General features: G+C 35.2%; 1 protein-coding gene across 1 annotated transcript in view; it reads right to left on the reverse strand.

Annotated features, from left to right (window-relative positions):
* Positions 1-1,723: 1,723 nt before the first annotated feature.
* LOC126890535 (locomotion-related protein Hikaru genki) overlaps positions 1,724-25,789 on the reverse strand; it is a 97,041-nt gene continuing 72,975 nt past the window's right edge. Inside the window, exons 6-10 of the mRNA XM_050659539.1 lie at positions 25,590-25,724; positions 24,708-24,851; positions 21,631-21,849; positions 18,400-18,591; positions 1,724-12,239 (exon numbers count right to left, since the gene is read on the reverse strand). Coding sequence (XP_050515496.1) covers positions 12,025-12,239; positions 18,400-18,591; positions 21,631-21,849; positions 24,708-24,851; positions 25,590-25,724 — 905 coding nt within the window. The 3' untranslated portion in view covers positions 1,724-12,024. The remainder of the gene's footprint in view (positions 12,240-18,399; positions 18,592-21,630; positions 21,850-24,707; positions 24,852-25,589; positions 25,725-25,789) is intronic.

The following is a 25,789-nucleotide window of genomic DNA, read 5'->3' on the forward strand; positions in this document are numbered from 1 at the left end:
TCTTCACGTATCCGTCTGTCAATTACTCTTTCCCATATTTTCATGGTGTGGCTAAGCAGTTTTATAGCCCTGTAGTTTGTACATTGTTGTATATCTCCCTTGTTTTTGTAAACAGGTACCAGTATACTGCTTCTCCATTCGTCTGGCATTTGTCCGACTTCCATAATTCTATTAAATAGACCTGCTAGCCACCTTGTTCCTGTCTCTCCCAATGCTCTCCATACTTCCCCAGGAATATCATCTGGTCCTACCGCTTTTCCTTTCTTTATTTTTTGAAGCGCTTTAGCCAGTTCCTCGTTGGTTATTTTGGTGACCATTGCTGCTACTGTCTCCGTTGACTCTACAGGCTGTCTGTCAAATTCTTCATTTAATAAGCTGTCAAAGTACTTTCTCCATCTCTTTGACATCCCTTTCGTGAACTAGTATTTTATTATTTTCATCTCGGATACATCTAATCTGATTAAAATCTTTTGCTTTCTTTGCTCTCTGTTTGGCTATTTTATATATCTTCGTTTCGCCTTCCCTGGTATCAAGTTGATCGTATAGGTTTGAATACGCTTCTGCTTTGGCTTTTGCTACTGCTACTTTCGCTTCCTTTTTCGCCACCATATAGTTTTGAAGATTTGTGTCGGATCTGGTTTCTTGCCACTTTTTATATAATTTTCTCTTCTCTTTTATTTTTCCTTGTACTTCGTTTGACCACCACCAAGTCTCTTTATCCTGAAACTTTTTTCCTGACGTTTTCCCACGTATTTCAATAGCAGTCTCTCTAATCCTACTGGCCATTTTTCTCCAAATTGTATTAGGGCTTCCTTTCATGTTCCAACATATTTTTTCTACTATTCTTCTCCTGAATAGACCTTCTTTCTCATCTTTCAGCAGCCACCAATTTATTTTTTTGTGGTCCTCTCCGATATTTTTGTTTAGTTTCGCTTTTTACTTCGATGTCCAGAACAAGCAGCTTATGTTGTTGGCTTACTGTCTCACTAACTATTACCTTGCAGTCCTTGCATTCACGTATGTCTTCTTTCCTTATCATGAAGTAGTCTATTTGGGATTGATGTTGTCCACTTTTGTAGGTAATAAGTTGAGTTTCTCTCTTTTTAAAGAATGTGTTAACAATCGCCATATCCAATGCTGTTGCTAATTCAAGCATGTCATCTCCAGCTTCATTTCTAGTTCCAAAGCCTAATCCCCCATGTATTGTTTTATATCCTGTCTTGGTTACCGTGCGCCGATTTCAATATTGGTTAAATTGCCAGATCTTTTTCGGTTCAGATCTTTTCCGGTCAGCCAGATTGGCTGAGCCAGATTGGCTCAGATCTTTTCCGGTCTGAACCCATATACATAGGTTATTAACCCTCAACTGCTATGGTAGGTCAATATCGACCCAACAAAATTTAGTTTGACAATTGCGCCGATTTCAATATTGGTTAAATTGTCAAACTAAATTTTGTTGGGCCGATATTGACCTACCATAGCATTTGAGGGTTAATAGCCTATGTATATGGGTTCAGACCGGAAAAGATCTGAGCCGAACACCTAAAATGATCACACTCGGGCATAAAAAAATAAAAGCACTGTAATACTGTAATGTTCTTTATTGATAACTATAATTTAGAAATATAATCAAAACACTCATAAAAACATTTTACAATATGCAATTTTTAACAATATAAATATCATCCACTAAAGTGATTAGAGCGTTTAAATTTGTTTTAACTTGACATTCTTGTTTTAACGTGTTATTTTTTTAGTCTCAAAACATGAACCCTTAAGAGGCTACATCAGTGTGTCATCAATATTAATTCGAGAGATAGGAGCCGGACAGTTTTTCGAACCTTTGGCAACAGTGCGTCGGCAGTACGAACACTATCAAAGACAAAGGCACAATATTGTGATAATATTGTACTCATATGCGTGCTAAATACAGTAGGAAAAATGAAAGAATACCCACGAACGAACATATAAAACACGCTGTATTTTTCTGTCACCGTGTCACACAAAAAATTGGCCAGCGCAAGTACATGTAATAGTTACTAGTACGTGTACTTGCGCTGGGCAATTTTCTTTGTAACACGGTGACAGGAAAATACAGCGTGTTTTATATGTTCGTTCATGGGTATTCTTTCATTTTTCCGACTTGTATGTGGCCAGATCAGTAAGTTAAGTTCGATTTCTTGTTATAGATAATCCATTTTGGTAGTTCCAATGTAACACAAAATCTAGGCATGGGATAAAAAAGTTTATTTGAAGAAAGTGTATGTTTTTATTCTTCTTAATGGCGGTACAGACTCGCTTTTTTAATAGTTATTTCTCATACCTAATTATATTCCTTTAACATATTCCTCAAATTAGGCTCTGTACCGCCATTCTTTACTATATTACGTATATGTGTGCCAAATAACTCGACAAAATATTCAAAACTAAGCCTGCAATCTTGGAACGCGTTTTTCGTCTTAATGACGCGCTGATGTAGCCCCTTAAAATGTTGATTGTAATCTGTGTTTCTACTTGTAATAAATACTATGATGGCTGCAGCACACTTCGCTATGTGCTGTTTGTTATGCGCCTGTTATATGCTTTATTCGCACGCATAATGCATAAGCACGAATAGCAAATGAGCCTATCCTCAAGTCAAGTGGCCGGTTTTGACACATTTCAAAAGACAACTATTTGGGATCATATAGCGTAGATAGCCGAAAAGTCTACGCTGAGTAAGTAGCTGAAAAATCTACGTACGTGGTTCAACACAACCACTACAAATCTTTTTAGAGCAGCAGTGTGCAAAGTACAGATTGCCATGATGGCGGCCAACATCCGAAACGGATAGGCACTACAAGAAGAAGCGTAGTAAATAACACGATGCGTAGCATAGTGCGATATGCATCTAAGCGATGCATAGCAAATAACACATAGCGAAGTCTGCTGCCGCCATGAGATATGATTTTGGATATGTTAGTGGTCGATTTTTCTATTGCAAGGATAAGAAACTCAATACAGATTTGGTTGTATGATACATTTTAACAATTCGTCAAGGCTGTTAAGTAGAATTCCTGGTAGTAGAGATCAGATCAGTTTTATAATTTGCAGTTTTGTTTGTCTTAGCTTGATTATCTCAGCGGAGGAAGATTTGTGTTAGTAAGGGTTAATGGTTTATTCTTAGAATTTATACGCTATACAAATTATATCCGCGATAGGATATAAATATGTATTTTAATTTATCTCCACATTTTTCTCTTGAGTTAAATCAATTAAAAGGTTGTTTGGGTGTTGAGGGGATGAGCTTAAAAATCGAAATCATATAACATCGAATGCTCAAAGATCGATGCAATATCTTTATTAAAATATTAAATTCCTGCCCAGTGTAATGAGCTTAAAATTTTTAATTGGCGGGATATCAAATCTCATAAATAGCTTGTAAATCAGCGCTATTTGTTTTTTAATTTCTGCAAGTGGGGGCCAGCTCAACAGGAGTTTTAAGTTTCGGCCCATTACAACCAACTTATGTTATTTTGTACAGATTCACACTGGACTTCAATGAATGATAAACGGTTGAAATAGGTACCTATATTTAAAAAATGCTTGGATGTAGCATTGTATATCAATGTAGTCAACAACGATATTGTAATTTTCTTTAAATAGTGACAAAAAAGGCCGGCGCCCACTTATACGGAACAGCCCGCTACGGAACGGACCGAAACGATCGGCAATTTAATATTTGTGTGTATTCAAATGGCTCAAAAGACCAGGATTAATCTGTAAAAAAACGTCTATTTTTGGATGTGAGAGGTGGTATTCGGATTTTTGCAGATAAAGTTAGGTGACACCTTCAGTAATAATAATTGACTTATGCTCCTTCTCAAATATGCCCGGAACATTAATAAAAAATTAAAATATTTAAAAATTTCGAAAAACATCGATTTTTTCTGCTTTCTTTGCTTATACCTAGATAGCACAAGTACGTTTTATGGACATCCAATGGACGTACATCTGTGTACATTGGAACGTCCAATGGACGTCCGCTACAAACGTACAGTGTACGTTGTTGAAGCTTTCAGTGTACATTTTATGTACATTCAATGTACATCTGATGTACATTCAATGTAAGTCTTAAGGCCCCGTCTCACCATCAAATAATTGACAGTTATTTGATCAAACTTGACAGTCAAACTTGACTAGTGACACAAACTATACATACTAACTGTCACTTTGTGTCACTAACTGTCTAGTTTGATCAAATAACTGTCAATTATTTGATGGTGAGACGGGGCCTTTATGGACCTTTTTGTAGGGCACTTTTCAGAAAGCAATCTAGTGTCCATAATTTTATGAATATGTACATACATAGCAAAAAGCCTTTAGGTATAGGAAATAGTTCCTATAATACTAAACTTATACTTTAAAATATTACACAAAATACCTTTTTTATTTCTCTTTATTATAACTTTATTATAGGAACTTCATTAATGCACGACTGCACCTGCACGATAAACAGCAAACACAAAGATATCACAGGATGTATTATATTGTATGTAATAACTTAATAAAGACAAAATTCAGATAATGGCGCCCTATGAAGCACTCACATTAAAAGAGGTTTATTTCTGTTCTGTTGTGAGTGTTCTGTTTCCTTCCAAACATTATTTAATTATTTCTTAGAACTTAGAGTCAGGACGGTTGTATATTGCAAGCTGGTTGGCTATTCTGTGAATTATCATAAATAAATCCTCCTTCAGTATTCCACAACAATTATTAACAGCGATAATCCCCTAAAAGTACCTGTCTAATACTACCTTTTACGACCGATAGCGTGAAGAGCGACAACGTTGTCAAGAAGATTCTCATTTAGTTTGGCGGGAAATTTAACAGTTACAAAATGCACATTTAAGATTTAAATTGGTAGTGTCTAATTATTGTAAGTTTTATAATTACCGATTCGCGATATAGCTCCGTTATTCTCAAAAAGTTTACCATCGTTTTATCATCATCTAATATTATATAGGTTTAATTAAAATAATTTTAGTGGTTCAGTGTTTTAATTCGATGATGAAAAAATATGTGACTACATTTATTAGAAGCTTCTTGTATTCTACTAATAATATTGCTTTGATTAAAACAAGAAGCTATATATAATTACTGATAATAATAGTCGCGTTTTGTGTAAAATCTCCATGGACCACAAATGGATGTCCAATGTACGTTGAAATCAAACGTCCAATGGACGTCGCGTAATGGAAGTACATAGTACGTCCAGTTTTGGTCCATGGACGTTTGGACTTTAAATGTACGTTATATGGACGTCCATCGGACATTGTGTGCTATATGGATAACTTTAAAACGATTCGTTTTGGAACAAAGTCGTAGAGAAATAAAATAATGATAATTGAATTTTGTATGATATACGACTGGTCAAAAATGTCTTAAGGTATTATCTTTTCTGCAATATAGCAATAAATACAAAAAAGGGGTCAAAATACGCCTGTTGTTATTCAATGTTTCTTAACCACTTTGGTGGCACTTAGAACCTTAGTAATTCGCTTAGAAAATTCTTATAACTTACTTAAACGGTCTACCAAATTTCATTAAAATTGACCTAACAGATTTTGCATAATAAACTTGCAATCTAAATGTTTTTAAAAAAGTTCAAATTTTTTAAAATCTTCCTGAACAAAAAGTAGACCATTTAGAAGTTGGCTAATTTTTTAGAGGTGCTCTACCTATCCAATACACTTTACAGAATTAAAATCGGATTGTTTAAGGAGCTTCAGCAATGTTTTAAAATTATTAACAATTTTTTGGTTTATAAACAAATAGCTTTGTTTAATAATAAAAACATTAATTTTTAGCAATGCAAATAATTAAAACCGGTATAATTTGACTTAAACTTTCAAATGCTGTCAGCAGAATTGCTATTTTATTTTTTAATCAAAATTTTTGGAATTAAAAAATAATTCCATTTTCTTTTCTATGCATAATGTTATAATATTTCCTATATTTTTGACTATAACTAACACATTTTCACTTTCCGTCAATTATTTATATTTTCACCTAACAATCTTATATCAGTTACCTCAATTCTCACCAATTTTTTAAATAGTTAATTTCATACAGAATCAATACCATACTAGACTTATACAACCAACATTACAGTTAACAAATTTACATTTCTATACACACTAAACAACTTCTGTATCTCTTCAACGTTTTAACTTTCACCCCCAAGGCTATATACAAAATTTTTTAACTTTCATTAACCAATAATTCAATCTTACATTTTGTTTTCATTACCATATTTTATTATGACAATAATTTCGATCAAATTTAATTTTATAGTCAAGTTTATAGTAATGGTTGTAATATTTTTTAAAAAATAGTAAATTTAAATTCTAATATTAAAAATTAAAATTCCAACACAATCTTAAACTTAAATTTCCGTAACCACATTGGATCTTGACCTTGGTTAATACCTTAAAAATTCCGTTTCCTGGATGTCAATTTTACTGACATTTGAAGTATTTCAACTTCCTTCTAAATCATTGACAGACTAAACGTAGTTCAATGTAGACCTATTCATAATAAAAAATCTCTTAATAGGGCTTTTCATCGATTGTCATTTGTTTCGAGCTTCTGTCAAATGTTGTATAATCTGTGTACAATATTTATATACACGGATTATACGACATATGACAGAAGCTCGAAACAAATGACTGTGAATGAAAAGCCCTATTAATGGAGTAGAGCATCATGTACCTAGTACTAATCCGTTGGCATCCAATGTAAGCCAAATTGTTTAACAAATTTTACCATGTAGTTAGAACATACATCTTGACCAGTGTTTGGCATTGTGGCTATTTAGCAAGGACAGAGAGTAAGTAATCGTAACCACACTTTTCAATTTTTAACATTCAAAATTTCACCCTTTTCAATTTTACTAAGTGAGATTACTTACTTTTAGGTTCACTGATGATGGACTGATAAGTCCGAAAACGTTTTGAACGTAATCCGTTTGGATTTTTAAAAATTTTTAGAATTTTTATTAAATATACCAACTACACTAGGGAGTTTTACTTCATGTTAATTTTATTTAATCAAAATTTATTCGCGTTCAAAAATTGAAATTTTTCGATTTTTTTAAAGTTCCACCGCGTTTATCTCGAAAACTATGCATAATACGAAAAAACTTGTAGGAACATTTTTTGCTTAGAATTACCCAAGAAATGTTATGTAATTCTCAAGTTCTTTGTTTATAACAATCTTATCGACATACGGATCAACTGTTACCCAAAAAATTCGTGTTCTACGGGTCAAAATACATAAAAAAACTTGGGTAAGTCCATCTCAATAAAGGAGCCCGTAGCACCCCCTCCTGGCCACAGCACTAATTTGTTTATAAGCCAAAAAATTCTTTATAACTTTAAAACATTGTGAGGCTGCTTAAATAATCCGATATCAATTCTGTAAAGTGCATTGGATAGGTGGAGTGCTTCTTTATTTGTAAAAAAATTGACAAATATTTGAATGTTCTAGTTTTTGTTGTGCAAGATTTTAAAAAATTTTAATTTTTAAAAAACTTTAGATTGCAAAATGATTATGCAAAAACTAGTACTTAAGTCAATTTTACTAACATTTGGTGGACGGTTTTAGCACATTACAAAAATTTTCTAAGCGAATTAGGAAGGCTCTAAGTGTAACCTAAGTGATGGAAAAACATTGAATAAAGACAGGCTTGTTTTGCCCCTTATTTAATATAAATTTAATTATCTTTGTTTTATTATTATACTATTTTGTTCCAAAATGAATCGTTTTAAAGTTATAAGCAAAGAAAGTAGAAAAAAAACGAAATTTTTTGAAATTATTAAATATTTAATTTTTTTTTATTAATGTTCTGGGCATATTTGAGAAGGAGCATAAATCAATTATTATTAACGAAGTTATCACCTAACTTTATCCGCATAAATCCGAATGCCACCTCTCACATCCACCTAAAAACAGATCCTTCCTGGTCTACAGCGCGATGTGCTACGATTCCGTAAAGGAGGCGCTGAGCCACATAAATACACGAAAATATTAAAATGCCGATCGTCGCGGTCCGTTCCGCAGCGGGCTGTTTCGTATAAGTGGAAGCCGGCCTTAATTCAAAATTTTCAGTCTCATCCTACGTATTACAAATGTATCTACTAATAACAAAGTTTTGTCCAAAAATTTCTGTACTAGGGTGGGGAACATCCATAAACTACGTCGTAAAAATTTTGGAGTTTTTATTACCCTCCCCCTTCCGTCGTAAAGCGTCGTTTACAGTTGACCCCCCCTCATACTGACGTCGCAATTGCAACTCATGACCCCCCTTTTTAGAGACTTTTTTAAAATTCAATGTTATTTCTGGATTTTTTAAAGTTAGCTCTCCAAGTTTATTTACGAATGTATCCAAATCAGTATTATTATGTAGCTCATTATCATATCCGCGTACTTTTTTCTCTCAATTCACTGTACAACTAATAATTAGCTTTATTGGGACAAAAGACAACACTTTTATCGGAGTTCCTATGCTTTCTTACCTGCATCATATAAATTTTAATATTTATTTTGTTTTGATTCCAATGCCATTTCTTTTATTAAGTATAAATAGATACAATGTACTAACTAAATAGAATAGAATATTTTATTTCTATTCATTCTTGTAGAATTGTTTCACACAGAGTATTCAGTAAATAAGTGAACAGTTTAATATTTATTGCTTCTAGACGTTGCGTACTGAAAAGAAGCGTTTGTTTAAAGACATAGAACAATGTTTTATTGTTTGTTAGTCTGTATAAAACTGCTAATAATATTGTTAAGGCTGTGAGTGATAAAAACAAAATGAAAAGTATGCGATAAAAATAATATACTAACTTTTTTTTAATTCTAAAGTAGGATATATTTTTTATATTCGTGAACTTCAAACGACGTCGAATGTGCACTCATGGCCCCCTATCCCCTGTCGGATAGCGTTGTAATAAGCAAAGTCCCCCTCCCCCTTTTCAACGGCGTAGTTTATGGATGTTCCCGGTGGTCCGATAAGTACCTGCTTAGCCAAAATTTTGGAAAAGGGGTGATTTATTTCTGAACGTAGTCTTCTTTTAGCTCGATACTCTTAATCCAGCGATGCTTCACCTTCTTTAACCCGTCTGAAAAATACGTTTTCTCGAGGTCTGCAAAGTAGGCTTCCGTAAAAGTGATCCGTAACTCCTCACTCGACTTTCGACTCGAATTTCTGGAGCGGTGTCATGGTGGAAGAGTACTTTTTCTTCCCCAATTGGGACTGTTTTTTTACATTCCGCATCGAATCGGCCCAATAATCTCTCTCTAGTAGTTTCCCCATTACTGAGGATCGTGATTTCTTCCAATATTCCTAACAATGTTTCTCCATTGGTCTCTATCTTCAGCTGCTCTAAGAGCTTCGCAGAATGAGTTTCCAGCTGAATTCTTTATTTGGTCGGAGCATCTAGTTGGTGATCGTCCTCTTGATCTTCTCCCCGTATCGTTTCCAGAAACAATTAATCTCTCCAAACTGTCGTCACCTCTGCGAACCACGTGACCAAACAATTGCAGAATTCGTTGCAGACATATTGTGGACAGCCTTTTTTTAATAATGAGTTGGTTTAGAATGGAAACGTTTGTCCTATGAGCTGTCCAAGGTATGCGCAGCATTCTTCTCCAGCAGCACATCTCAAAGGCATCAATTTTTTGGCGCTCGCATGCGCGAAGAGTCCAAGTCTCTGCTCCGTATAGAAATATTGAGAATACAAGGGCATTCACCAGTCTTATCTTGATATTTTGAGAGATAGATCTGTCTTTACAAACTTTAGTTAGGCGACTCATCGCATTTTTGTCATACCAATACGTCTCCGAACTTCTGCTTTACAGTTACCATCATTAGTTATACTAGACCCGAGATAGTCAAAGGTGTTTACTGTCTGATATTCCTGTAACATGTTAGTCAGTTGAATAGTGTCGAATCTGTCGACCACCATTATTTTTGAGACCAACTTTATTGCTTTCGTACTCAACTCTTCGCAGAAGATCAAACATTTCTTGCTCATTTGCTGCTATAAGTGTAGTGTCATCAGCAAATCTTAAATTGGAGATTTTACTACCAGCTACTGTTACTCCACTGACCTATCCTTCTAAAACCATCCTCATGAAATGTTAACCCTACATAAATGTTAAATAAGTCAGGTGACAACACGCATTCTTGTCTAACACCTCTCTCGGTCTTAAATTGGTTTGAGACTTCTTGAGTTTGACTTCTGATCTAGTCGTACTGTCGCTATATTAGACTGGTACAGATTTTTAATAAGTGTCACCAGGAGCATTGGTGCGCCCATTTGTATTAAAATTGACCACAGATTTACCCAGCTTACACAATCAAATGCCTTTTGGTAGTCAACGAAGCATATAATAAGGCCCAATAATGCGGCATAGTAAAGCCCTGTGACCGTTATGTCCTTTTCAGCAAGCTGATATAGACCAGACTTTACGAATCTCAGAAAACGGTGAACATTGCCTTCCCGGCCGATAGGACAGTCTTCGCTCTTTTGTGTTCCTTGGTCTCTGCTGTATACCATATACCAGTGAAATAATGTTTCGTTGACGGTTATTTAACAATGTAGAAACTCATTTGGATTATGCTTAAACAGCCTTAGACATTGCTCTGAAGTAGTGTCATGGTTGCGTTTATTATCCGAAGTGAAAAAATGCGGCACAGATCGCGCCCACAGCTTTCTTATTCCTAAAATTTCATGCAGGATATGGCCAACGAGGTCTTTTGATATTCCTACTGTCTCAGCTATCTCGCACACTTTCAGTCGGTGGTTTTCCAATACGAGACCGTGGAATTCTTTCACGTTATGCTCCTTGGTAGCCATTTTCGGGGCACCTGGGGGTGGTGACTTATCAAAAACCTCCGTGCGACCACTAGTCCATTAAAAAGTTACATTTAGTTTGCATTTCTTAGAGGAGTTAATTTAATTTTTTTGATCTGTAGGGGGGTTCAGTAGAAGCTTATGTTCAAGTTTTTGGGGTCGCCACCCTTGTCCCCCGGCCGCCATATTGGAAAAAGGAGTGCAAAAAGCTTTCGCGCTGTATCTTCTAAACTGGCAATCCTACAGAAAATTTAATTACACATAAAATGTAGCAAATTAAATTTTCTACAATTTTATACCTATTACTTTTTATCGTCAAGTGACCAACAAAAAATTTATAAATAAAAATATTAGAAAATTTTGTAAGAAGTTTCCTTTTGGAGGTTATAACTTTTTTTCCGTTCATTTAACAATAAAATAACATCATAGCGAAATGTAACATTTTAATGGAGTACACTGAACTTTGTTAAACCAATTTTTGCGGTCGCCATTGAAGAAGATAATGGAAGGTTGAAGGTTGAAAAATTGTTTCATATAGCTGCAGATCGAGAAATATTTCATCAGCTTGTTAATACGACGATAGCCAACGCTTGAAAACAAGCACGGCACATAATGAAGAGAAGAATCGAAGGAGAAAAGTCACTAGTCACTGTACACTGCATTCAAGTGCCTTTTGATTTCCCTGCGGGATTTCTCTTCCAAAAATAAGAGTCGGATCACAGATCGACATTGCTCTTTTTTCATTTTTCTAAAATCCCCAGACATTTTTCTTGCGATATTGGCGCCATCGATCGGGCGAAAAAACTAAAAGTACTTATTGAACCACCACGTAAGTACCTAGTTTCAAATAGTTTGAGTTTCAACTGTATCGCATTTCGACATACTTCGACATCTCTTCTAGTTGATTATATCTATAATAGTATTAACATGGTCTTCGATGGGAACTTGTGTTCATACTTTGTCTATAGTTGGAAATCTACTAGCCAAATATACCTATTAGGTTTGTTTTAGTTTCTTTACAAATGGTTTGTTTTAAAATGACTAGTTGTCCTTGGTAACTCACTACTGTATTAAAATGAAACGGGTACTAAAAATTAATCGGGCACTCTATAACGAATGTTTAAGTTAGTTCTTCAGATACGGATGATATATTGGCACAAACTGGTAGTGGAGAAGACCACTTTCCATCTGGCATACATTTCAGGTTTTCTTCAGAATTCGTTGCAAAACCTTCGTTGCAAATGATGCTTAGTTCATCTCCTGGATCGTAAGCAAACTTGGTAGGAGCAATGAAACCGTTTTCTGGTTCTCCAATGTATGAACATTTTGGTCGACCTGCAATTAAACCACATTATATTAGACAAGAATAAAAAACCGCTAAATGTCGTAAAAATGAGTGGCGCACACAATATTCCAGCTACAAAGAGCTGGATTATCTCGTATTATTTCTAAGTGACCAAGCCAGTTTAGTCTTTCTTACTTTACAAATCTAACAATATCTGCGCTCTTCATTAGTTCTTCCAGCTTTGTGGTTCATTTTAATTATCCACGAACCATCGCTGCAATGGGTTGGTCCACAATATCTTCCTTAGTATTTTGCTCTCAGATATTATTACACACCCTATAGCGAGAACAAATTCTGACTTGTGATTTTTATGTTAACTTGTTTGTGTAATTTGTATCGTAGATGTAATTGGGTAAATTCAGATGGTGATACAATAAAACACCGACCATCATAACAAAGATAGTCAATAACCTAAATAACAATAACGTAACCAAAGATAGAGCAGAAGACCAGTTCACTGAAAATATTCCAACACCGGGAGGAATTAGACAAGGCGACAGTTTTAAGCCCCTGCTTGTTTAACCCACTCATGGAAAAAATTATAAACAAAGCAACATCTCTTAATCTCGGATATAGAATGGGCAACAAAAGAATTGGTATGGTGTGTTACGCAGATGATGCAGAAATTATTACCGAATCAGAAGATGATCTTCAGAGACAGCTCTTTCAAATCTTGAATTGAACAGCTCTTTCAGTTCTTTCAAGTAAGCCGCCAACTAAATATGAACATTTCTACAAACAAAACTAAATGTAGGACAATAGCAAAAGATCCGCTCAGATGTAAGTTAGTGGTTGAGAACAACCCCATGGAAAAGGTGATGCAATTCAGATATCTGTGCATAGATATATCAAACACCCACGACCCAGTAAAGAACCTGAGGAGTCAGATCAACAAAGTATCTACATTGTCAGGATGTCTGCGGGAGATAGTCTGGTCAAATCCGTATATGCGTACAGATAGTAAAATTAGAATCTACAAGACTTGCTTACGACCGATCATGACATATGGCATAGAAGTGCGCGAAGACACCAACAAAACGAAACAGATGCTGAGTTGCCGAAATGAAAACCCTAAGAACAATAGTAGGGAAAACAAGAAGAGACAGCGTGAGAAATACAGACATTAGAGAGCAATGCAAAATTCAAGATATTGTAAGATGGGGAAGGCAGCGCAAGAGGATGTGATACAAACATGTAAGACGAATGGATGAGAATGGACTCCCAAAAATTGCCCTATAAAACAACCCACCCGGTTCAAGACCCCCGGAAGACCACCTAAAAGATGGAGGGATAGTTGGCAATCTACCTCCCAGGAAATTAACCAGAGGCAGCTTCAGCATTAAACAGCTCGAAATATCTCCAAGAAGTAAAAGAAGAAGAAGAATATGGTGATGAGTGTATATTGTAAGCTCTCCCATGTCCGCTATTTATCGGCCTGTGTCTTTATAAATTTGTAAGAAGTTCAGGCAACAGATAGCTACCAAGGATTCTGCACTCCGACTTAAAGATAATTTTCTTTGCGTCCAGATAGATGTCGCTAACGCGTCCGTAAGCATTTAATATTTTATTTATAGGTATCCATACTTCGACAGCTTGGATTCTAGTCCAGGGTAATAGGGTTTTTCCATGACACTTGAACAGCCAGGGTACTGACGCGTTTTTTCGACAGGTAATACCTATAAGAGCAAATTGTAACTATTTCCTGCTTAGGATCTGGCGGCCATTTTTATTTATAAACAATTAAGTGTCAAAAAATGTCATTTTTTACTTTTTTTTTTCAAATCAATGGAAAACACAGAAACTTATGGTTTTTTTAGTACAAGTACCATCGAGATTATGGAAAATGCTTTAAAATGGCGTATTACAAAGTTTGATATAGTCATTTATTGTTAATATAATTGCGAAAAAAGGTCGGAATTGCAAAAAAAATATTTTCGCAATAACTGTTGTAAAAATTAGTGTACAGCTTTGACATTTCAAATTTTTGTCAAATAAGGGTTCTTTGGTGCTTAATATGTGATAAAAATTTCAAAGCGATTCATTCAATTGTTTAAATTTTATTCAAATTGTTTATCCCAGAAAACATTTTTTTTTTTTGAATAACATAAGTCAGAAGAAAATGACGTTAGAACCATTCCACAGGTGTCAAATGAAAGAGCATGAGTTATGTTTTCAACTTGGTTTAAAAAAGTGAATAAAAAATGCATTACAAACAAATGAAATAGAAAATGCGGATCTTTTGATCACTGAGTGTGTTTCAAAGATCATCTTTTGTTTTAAAAAAGTGCATTTATTAGTAATAAATAATTATGCAAAAGTATCGTAAATCTTTCCTTATAAACTTTTTATTTTGTTATATAAGAAATTATACATATTTATTAAAATTTTTTATCAATTATGATATAGTTATTATTACTTGGTAGTTGTGCACTTAAAACAGGGTAAAAAAGTTAATTTTTTTGGAAAAAGTTATTCAAAAAGTTTGTCCAATATCAAACATTCATTATTCATATCCGATATATACAGTATAACAGTATATTTTTATCACCCCGTACATCACACGAATCAATTTGTTATCATATTTAAACATGTGCGGGATATTTTTTTTTATTGTTATCAGCATCAACCACTTTGGGTTATTAGCTGTACTGTCATTGATACATGGTTACTTAAATCTAATAGTATTTTGATTAGGTATTACATAAGTTCACATTTAGGTAACAATATCATAATTTACAAATTAAGAATGGGGTTTATAAAATGTTAACAGTGGTTATAGTTTGTTTAAAACATTAATTTCTTTCAAATAATTAAACAAATGCGTAAGCTTACAGTGTGATCCTAAGGCTGCTTTTATATTGAGAGGTATGGAGTGTTTTTGTCTTTCATTAAGATATTTAGGACACTCTATTAATATATGTGTTACATTGATGTCGCAATTACACAGGTCACAAATAGGGCGATTTGACTTGGAGATTAGGTAGCTGTGAGTAAGTCTGCTATGCCCTATGCGTAAACGATTTAGCTTCACAAACAGCTGGCGATTTAGGTCTATCTCACACCAAGGTTCAATTGAGGGCTTTATTGTGTGTAGAGATGATTGTGAAAGATTCCATTCGTTTTCCCATTTGTTTAACACTTTTTCTTTAAGGAATGGTTTGTAATCGGAAACAGGCACTAAGTTCACTAACACTGAAGACGCACTGTGTATTGCTTCTCTGGCATGGAAATCTGCTTTTTCGTTTCCTTGAAGTCCAATGTGTGATGGAACCCATACAAAGCTTACTTGCTGCATCGTGTTCTTCAGTAAATGTAATTGTTCTTTTATTAAAATACTTATAGGATTACTTGTATATAACTGTTCTATCGTATGTAATGCACTGAGAGAGTCGGTAATTATGACAGATTTTGGAATTTTTTGAGTACGAATGTGAATGAGGGCTTGCAGAATTGAATATAGTTCTCCAGAGTAAATACTGCAAGTGGAAGATAATTTAAATTGTAATATAGTGTTTGAATCTACAACTGCCGATCCCACACCATCAGCAGTCTTAGATGAATCTGTATAAATATAACAATGATCTGGGAAAGAAGCAAGTATGTTGAGAAAAGATTGATTAATTGTTGCATGGGGGGTATCAAGCTTATTGTATTTAGAGAGAGTTAGATCACATATTGCAGGAGGAAAGGTCCAGGGCGGAGGAGTAACTGTATTTGTCTGATTAAAAAATTTTGGGAATTGAATATTATTGAGAGAGAGATATTTTCTGATTCTCTCGTAAAAGGGAGGGTTAGTTCTTTTTTTATTTACATAAGTTTCTTTGAAACGTTCTGCAATAGTGTGGTGGAAAGTGGGATGCGATTCTATTGCATATATGGATGATGCGTAGACTAATGACAAGTACATTCTTCGGAAATTTAAAGGTGGTTCTCCGGTTAAACATTGTAAACTATTAATGGGGCTAGTACAGAATGCTCCTGTGGCTATTCTTAATGCTGTATTTTGTATGACTTCTAGTTGAGCAAGAAGTGTCTTCTTTGCAGATGAGTATACAATTGATCCATAATCGAGTTTGGATCGTACTAGAGATTTGTAAATAAGAATCAAACTTTTACAATCTGAACCCCAATTACGATTGCACAGTGTACGCATTAAATTGAGACCAGATTGACAGGATTGTTTAATGTGCATAATGTGGTACTTCCAAGATAGTTTTTTTATCAAAGATCATTCCTAGAAATTTTAAGTGTTCCACATAAGTTAAGTTGTTTCCATATAACTGAAGATCTGGAGTTGTAGACTGCCGTTTTTTTTTGAAAATAATATTTCATTTGTTTATTTGTCGTAATTTATAAACCATATTTTGGCAATGAACATTAAATTAGCTGACTAATTAACTTTGTTTTCGTGTGGCCCATCATGACCCAATTCATGTTGCCAACAAGAAATAACACATTTAGAATATTTCTCAAGAATCACTTCAACCAGGCCAGAGGTGCCTTTAATTTCAATCACTATGTAGTATCATTAGAGTCTTCAACTAAAGCGTGTAAAAGTAACAAGTCAGTACTCAAAGTTCTCCCGGGGTAACAACCCTTAATGTCGGTCTTATAAATAAACTCACGAATTGCTATTTGGCGTTTCCCTTATCTGAAGAACAGCCTCCACTGAGCCCTAGGAATTATACAAACTTTATAAAGGAAAATTGACGATACTTTTGCATAATTATTTATTACTAATAAATGCTGTCTAAAGCTGTCTTTCCTTAAGATTTTTTAATTTTTGTACATAGATGTGTGATCGTGGATTGTGTGTTGCATATCTATGTATTGCATATGAGATTGTCGATGATCTATTCTTCGAGTCCTTTTACTCCGCTATTGTTGGTATATTCTTGTTGTTGACTTCTTTTAGTACTGGCAACCAAAGCCTGCTGAATTCTGCTGACAGGATTGCTACACATTTTTCTTCGTTGAGTAGGATGAGGGCTGCTTCTTTAAATTATCTATTTTTCATGTGTTTCTTTCGTGTTGATTGATCTATCTTTCCCTTTTACTCTGTGCTCAATAATTATAAAAGAAACATGCATGATATAGAGCAGGGGTGGGCAAAAGCCGGCCCGCGGACCGGATCCGGCCCTTTTGCTTACTTTATCCGGCCCGTTGAAAAATTCTTCTTCATAAAATGTCTTTGTCTAAATGCTTTAAAATGATACTTATAGTATTTGTGTCAAAAAGATTTTTGAAAAGTGCAGGGAAATAACTTCACCAAAAAGATTGGCGGGTACACAGCGTTCGTTCACAGTATAGTCTTCCGGCCCGGGAGACATTTTGAAAATGTCATTTTGGCCCGCGCTTAAAAGTATTTGCCCACTCCTGATATAGAGAAAAGTCACAGAAGTAGACCTTCCAGAAGAGATAAAAGCCTCAAGAAAATAAAACAAGAGGAAGGCCCCTTAAAAAATGGATAGACGACGTAGACGAAGATCTTAAAACCAGGCAGTGGCGAAGTAAAGTATCAGACAGGGCAGAACGGAAGAACATTGTTAAGCAGTCCAAAATTCACAAAGGCTTGTAGTTCCATTAGAAGAAGAAGAAGAATGAATTGACAGAAATCATCATCAATCAGCCCTTTGCATTCACTGCTGGATATAGGCCTCCCCTATTTCCGTCCACTGTCTTCTGTCGTGGGCGCTTAGAATCCAATTAGTGGTCATTCTTTTTATATCGTCCGTCCACGCGTGGGTGGTCTTTCTCTACTTCTTTTATCGACTCTTGGTCTCCACTCGAGCAACCTCTTTGTCCATCTCCCATCTGTCAGATGGGCCAGATGACTGACTCAGTTCCATTTAAGTTTAGCCACCTCATATACATCTGTGACTCCTGTTCTCAATCGTAGTTTTTCTTTTGTTATAAATTTGGTCCCGCAATGACACACCAATCATTGACCTTTCCATTTTACGTTGAGCAATTCTTAGCTTCTAAGCAGATGCGGTTATTAATGTTAGACTTTCAGCACCATAGCACTTTCCGTTTCAAGCAGATTGGGAGATCACTTTTGAATAAGTCTCTGAGTTTACCGTATTCGGCCCAGGAGAAGCCAGAAATACCTACAAAATAATAAGATAATAAATCATTAAATATACTTACAAAATGGTGGGGGATGGGACCAAAATCCAGTTTCTGTACAAATAATACTAGCTTCTCCTTCCAAATGGTGAGCACCTGTGCAAGCAAATTGTACCAAGCTGCCCACAGCGTATCGACCCCCGTCCATTCCTGGTGCCTCAGACTGAATCAGATGCCCGTTAAGCGGTAGAACTGGAGGTGGACATTGTATAGCTGAAACATACAAATAAAGCAAACACCAGGTTGAATACATAACGTCAAAAGTTATTTTGTTCTAAGGCTGTGGTCTCCAATAAATGTCGTAGGTTGCGTACAAGGTTATGTACAGCATCAGGCCAGACGTTGCATACAGCTTTTGTCAATCATCGGCAACTTCACGTAGTTAATACAAAACATAGGCCATGATTATCAATAAACACCGTAGATCGCGTCCAAAGTCAGCTGTGGTCACCAATAAATGCTGTAGGTTGTAGTCCAGAGAAATAAGGTTCTTGTCGGGACACTTGAGCAGCCAGGTTGCAAATGGGTTTTTTGGGTACTACACACACCGGCAAAATTAGCCGAACACCTTAAAAATGGGACATGTTTGATGTCTCGAATTTCATAAACCAATGGTCCGATTTGAGTTATTCCTTTAGTATGTTATAGCCTTATTATTTAAGAATATTGTTATAATAATATTGTTGCTAGACAGGTAAATATCATTTTATACCGGGTGTACCAATCATACTGTGTTTTTTTCTTAAAGTTTGGAACACCCTGTGGAATATTCTAGAATATGTAAAATCAAAAAATTAATACTCGATTGTAGGCTTTCTTAATATTTTACTTTTTAATTCATTTACTTGTGTGAGATAATAAAAAAGTTATGTGCGTTAACAACTATCCTATTGGATTGTGAAGAGTATGTGCTAAAATCAGAAAAAGGTTAAGTTAAGTTTTCCATAAAGTGGGGGACTTTTCATTTTTTAATTTAATTTTCCATTTGAAACAATCATTTTTCTCCGATTATAGCGCTATCTATCCATAATTCGAAAAAATGTGTCGAATAAAAGTTGCTTATTTTTACGTAAAGAATCCAAATCTGCAATAAAAATTGGGAGCTCCTATTTAAGATTTTAAATTAAATCCCCACCCCACCTCCGTGGGGCTTGTGACACCCCACGGAGAGGGGTGGGGGGTAAATTAAAAATTTTAAATACGAACCCTGCGATATTTCGCGAAATGAACATCAGATCGTAAAACTGCAAAATACACCTATTCTGCAAACTACAAAAATCTACCAAATGGCACCAAACACGACCCCCCCGGACGAATATCGGGTATCTACGTCATCTCCTTGAGTTTTAAGATTCGTTATAAAATTCAACAGTGAGTAACAGTAACAGTAAGTTATTTTTATTAAACAAATAAATTTTAAAGTTATAATAATTTTAAAATATCTTTAAATAAATAAAAACTCCCGGAGATGACGTAGATACCGGTCAGCAGGTACCTCGTACAGCTTCGTTGACCGATAATCGTGTTCAGCGGTCTCAAAAAAGTCGGAATAACAAGCTTTAAGTATTTTCATAATGAATTTCCACAAAACTCCAGGAATAGACATAGATACCGGGCACTAGGTACCTGTACAACATCTTCGATGCAATATTCGTATTCAGCGACCTCAAGAACCTCGAGATAATAAATTTCAACTATTTTCATAACGAATTTTCATAAAACTCGCCGTACAGCATCGCCACAGCAGCATTCGTGTTTAGCGACATAAAAAATCTCGGGATATCAAGTTTCAATAATTTTCATAATGAATTTCCAGAAAACTCTAGAAGACGATGTGAATACCGGAATACCAGGCACCAGGCACATCTTACAGTTTCACCGACCCGATGTTCATGTTCAGCGACTCATTTCCTTGATTAGTTTCTGAGTTGTAAATTTTTATTTTTTGAACACTTTGAAGATGCACTTTGAAAAATGCATTTAAGCCTACAACAATGCAATTTTCATTTGTCCCTCATGCCAATAGGTCAACTTTTTCCTGAAGCTCTCTCGAATCGAATGCAAAAGGTTTCATAACGATCCTCTAGTTTTTATATTATAAAGAATAGGAATAAAGAAGCAAACGCTCATATGGTATTCATAAATCTTGGGAAAGCATATGATAGAGTTCCTCAAGAGATTCTGTGGTGGGCACTCAATAAGAAAGGAGTCCCTGGTGAATATGTAAATATTGTGAGAGATATGTATGAGAGAGTAACGACTAGTGTTAGGACAGGTGTGGGAGAGACTGATAAATTTCATGTGAGAGTAGGATTGCAAAAAGGCTCGATGTTTAGTACTTATTTATTCTCATTAGTTTTGGATCAGATAACAGCGAAACTACAGGGTAACATTCCATGGTGCTTAATGTATGCTGATGATGCAGTGTTAATAGGAAATAGTGAAAGAGACTTAAGTATAACAAAAACTGGAGCAGTAAAGACAAGCTCTGAAGGAAAAAAGTTTTAAAACTTAGTAGTACAAAAACGGAGTATTTGGAATGTTCATTTAAAGATGGAGTTACTACAAATAAAATGATATCTTTGGATGGTGAAATGATTGTGAAAAGCAATAGTTCTAAGTAAGGATTGGAATTACAAAGTAATGGAGAAATAGATGAAGATGCATGCAGTATATTAGGGCTGGATGAATAAAGTGGAAAGAAACAAGTGGTGTGACAGAAAAATTCCAATGAAGCTGAAGAGAAAATTCTATAAAACAGCCATAAGACCAGCTATGATGTACGAAACTGAATGTTGGGAAGTGAAAAAGAAAGAGGAACAACGAATGCATGTGGCGGAAATGAGAATGCTTAGATGGATGAGTGAAGTGACAAAAAAGGATAAAATTAAAATTAAGGTAAGTTAGATAAAATTAGAGTATATTAGGGAAAATTTAGGTGTGACACCAATTGATGCCAACATGAGAGAGCATTATGATGATTTGGTCATGTTCAACGTCGAGACATTAATCACCCAATGAGAATAATTGCTGAAGTGCAGATTATTGGAAGAAGTAGGAGACAAAGGCCAAAGAAGATCTGGGGCGAGATGATTAGGCAGGGCATGTTGGTAAAGGGGATTAATATTGATATGATCCAAGATAGAGTTGTGTGGAGAAATGCAATTAGGGAAGCCGACCCCGCATAGGGACCTAGATCTAGTTTTTGCATAACAAAAATGACTTTTGAAACTATTGACTGAAAATACTTACGAACACATTTCGGTAATGGCCCTGACCAATTTCCACTCAGTTCACATTCGATTCCTGGTGGTCCCACTAGTTTGTATCCCCATGCACAGCTAAACACAGCCGTACCCCCATAATTATTGTCGTGTTCTTCAACTTGTAGATGTGGCTCCAGGCTTTCAGGTGTGTCCAATGGTGGACATCTGACTGGCTCACATTGTGGAACAGGTGCTGACCATTTTCCTATAAAGTTCAAATGTGTTTAAATATAAAATGTGCTTAAAATATATTTTTAATGACCTTTAAGAGGGGTGCGACAGGGGTGTATTTTGTCTCCTGTGCCGTTCAACCTCTATGTGGAGAATGTTTTTGCAGATGCACTTGAAGGCACTGACTGTGGTATAAAGGTCAACGGGTACCCGATAAATAACATTCATTACGCCGACGACACCGCGATAATCACAAATAACGAACATGATACTAAATAAAATATTTGATACGTCGAGTAAGAATTGATACTAAATAAAATAAATACCGCAGGAATAATAAATGGCTTGAAGACAAATGCTGGAACAACTAAATGAATGGCAATAAGAAAGGGCGCACTTTTAAGAGTACAACTGTTTTGTTTTATTGTAGATAGTAAATAAAAGAGAGACGTTCTCACAAACAAAATATGTTTTGTTTTACTTCAAATTTAGCAAATATTATGGAAAAATCTTTCAAAATAAAACTAGAATTTTGTTTTGCATCAAAATGAAAATACATTTTCGCGCTACGTAATATTCAAGTCACATCTTTTGTAGCTGGAATATTGTGTGCACCACTCATTTACACGTCGTTTAGCGGTTTTATATTCTTGTATTGGGAGTTTAAGTTTTTTATAAATTAAATGTATGAAGTCGAATATAATGTTTCTCTATTACATGTTAAGCGTTATAAATGGTCGCCTTTGTCGCATTATCTGCCAAATGATCTAGTAGTTACAACACTAAACTTGTGACAGGAAAATCCGAGTTCATATCCCAGCCATCCTAATACTTTTTTTTCAATATAATTCTTTGTGCCCATCAAATGTACACTATACTGCGTTCCACTGTCACCTTTCAGTACAGATTCTTATGAAGAACAGTGTTGCCAAGAGATATTAATATTTATATTAAATAAATTTTAAAGTATTTTTATACCTCACTTGGTCTATTTTTGTCAGTATGTATGAGAAATCTTGTAAGCTGTCAAAGCAAAGGGAGTTTAGCTCGGTGGTAGCGCGTTCGACCGGAGATCGAGAGGTCCCTGGTTCGAATCCGTGTGTTATCTAACTTTTTTTATTTTTAGTATTGTTTTAATCAAAATTTTTTGGAAAGTAGTAAGTAAAAATTAGTTTAATTTTTAAATACAAATAACCTGTTGAAAGTATACTTATTAATATATATTAATAATAATAGAATATAAAAATAATAATAATAGAAGTATGACTTATTACGTGCGTACAAAGTACACGTGCTAAAAAGTACACTTTTAAGGCACTCATGTGAATAGCAGAATTCGCTTCGCTCATTCTGCAAACTTTCACATGAGTGCCTTAAAATTGTAGTTTTAACACTTATATCATAATAACTATTAAATATAATATTAATCACAGGCTAATTATATTGTAATTAATATTCAAATGATATATCTTTAATATCGTATAAATATCTTTCATAGTAGTATCTATCTATGAATTATTTAAAAATACTTAATAAAACCCACAGATTTTCAAATCAGATGTTTTGGACTTCTGGAATATTCTATTTAGACGGACTTTAAGTTCGTCTGCTTAAAACCGGCAACACGGAGCTGCAAGGTTCCATAAGTTTTATATTGGGATATGCTGCCCACACTGCAAAGTGACTGCGGAACGCAGAATAGATCTTTTCTCTATTCGAAATAGATTGAAAAAAATTAGGATGGCCTTGCAAATGAACTCGGATTGCCCAATCAAATTTAGCTCCGTAACCACTGCAACTACGTAAACCATTTCGGCGATAACTTCGAAAGTGCTTAACCAATTTTGAACATTAAACATGGGTTTGAAACGTATTGATAATTATTATCTGATGCATCCAAGGTCAAATATGATAACTGAAGGTATTATAAGAATTATTCAGCTTGAAAACTATTTTTCCCATAGAAAATAGATTTGATCATAGTTATAAAGGCTATAACTTAAAAATTCAAAAATGTTACCGGATATGAGGTATACATCGTCAGACGCGTCTAGAGTACTCCTACAAACGCACAGTTATTGGCGCAATTCGTAGGTTGAAATTTTGAGTAATTGTCGAAAAACCAAATTTGCAACTTTAGTTTTTCAGTTTTTCGGCTATACTGAGCAGTGTGTATATACATATGTCTGATCCTGGCCTCTTGGGCACCACTTGAAAACTTAACTCAACACTATCGATTTGGTGTATTTGCGGATTTCCTGTCTCCCCTTCAACCTAAGATATATACCCCCAAAAATATGTCGTTTTGTACCTACCCAGTCATAGCTGGCTTATAGGTGCTCAAAAGTTACAAACTCCACAGGTTCTGAATCGACCCTAACCCCCTCTTAAAACACAGAAAAAAATTCAGATCGGTGTAACTTTTCCACACACATACACACATACAAACATTTTTCCCTTTTTAAATAGAAATTGAGTCATATTTCTGAGCTCGGTAACTTTTGAATGGTATGACCGATTTTCAAAATTAGACATGCGATGGAAAGTTAATGAGCAGTACTATCAGAAGCCGCAAAGGTCGGACTTAAATTTTCGATTTTTTGGGAGTTTTGGGGACGAGAACCAAAAAACAGTCCCTAAATGGGAAGGGCCGTAAAATCCCCACCTTTGGACCAAAATAGTTGGTTGACATATGGATGGGCAAGTCTTTTCCTAAACTTTAAAGTGGGATTTGGGTCAGTTTTCAATTCAGTCAGATTTAAAAAATTTAAAATTTTGTGTATATATAGTGTCGCATGTAGGGGGTTGTGCACCACTGGCGAGAACTAGCGTTCTCTGTGAAACTACCACAAGACACACATTCCCACTGATTACCATAATCGTTATATTTACCTGAGGCTTGGCAAGTTAAATTGGCTTCACCAGTAACAACAAATCCTACTGGACATTGGAAAATAGCTTTGTGTCCCAATCTTGTACCTTCTACTCTCACACTAAGATGCATCCTCGATACAGAAATAGGTTCACAGTGAACAGCTAAAATGGAAAAAAATGAGTTTTGAAAACAGTGTAAATATACATTAGACATGAAAAACTATTGCATACCTGCTACATCATTATCATTAGCTCTTTTGAGTCCACTGCTGAATATAGGCCTCCCGTAACTAATTTTACTGCACCCGATCTTGAGCACCCTGAATACAGTTGTGCTGGATGCACTTGATGTCATCCAATCACCTTGTTGGAGGACGTCCTCGACTACGATAAGCATCGTGTCTAGGTCTTCATTCTAAGATTTTCGTGGTTCATCTTCCATCCTTGAACCCGGCAACATGCTCTGCCTAGTTCAATTTCAGCTTTGGAATTCTTTTGACTGCGTTCCTAACACCAGTTTTCTTCTAACTATTTTATTTGAAACTCTGTCTCTGAGGGATATATGTATTCAACATTGACATCTCCCAATGCTCTCTGTGCCACTTGTATTTTGGTGATTACTTTTCTGGTAAGGGTCCATGTTTCTGCTCCATACGTTAGAGCTGGACGTACACATTGATCAAAGACCTTCCTTTTCAATCACATTGGAATATCAGATCCAAAGACTTCCCTCAGTTTTCCGTAAGCTGCCCATGTTAGTCATATTCTCCTGTTTAACTCTGTTGTTTGACTACCAGATATTTATACGTTTACACTTGTTCAATTTGCATGCCATTAGTGAGATGTTTTTGGCGAGTACAAGGTTGCTAAAACGTATCAAACAAAAAAACTATTACATACCTGCTACGACAAGGGTTATACTATTCGTTATTCCTCGAGGAGTTGCGCAAGTGAATGTCCCAGAATCTTGTGGTTTGGCGTAATATATTGAGAGTCTATATTTCCAGTCTCGTTCTTCTGACGCAATTGCCCAACCTGAAATTAAAAAAATATATTCAATAAATTGCTTGCAGTTGCAGAAAACCTTTATTTATTTTTAA

The sequence above is a fragment of the Diabrotica virgifera genome, chromosome 8 (assembly GCF_917563875.1).
Source record: "Diabrotica virgifera virgifera chromosome 8, PGI_DIABVI_V3a".
NCBI classification, from domain to species: domain Eukaryota; kingdom Metazoa; phylum Arthropoda; class Insecta; order Coleoptera; family Chrysomelidae; genus Diabrotica; species Diabrotica virgifera.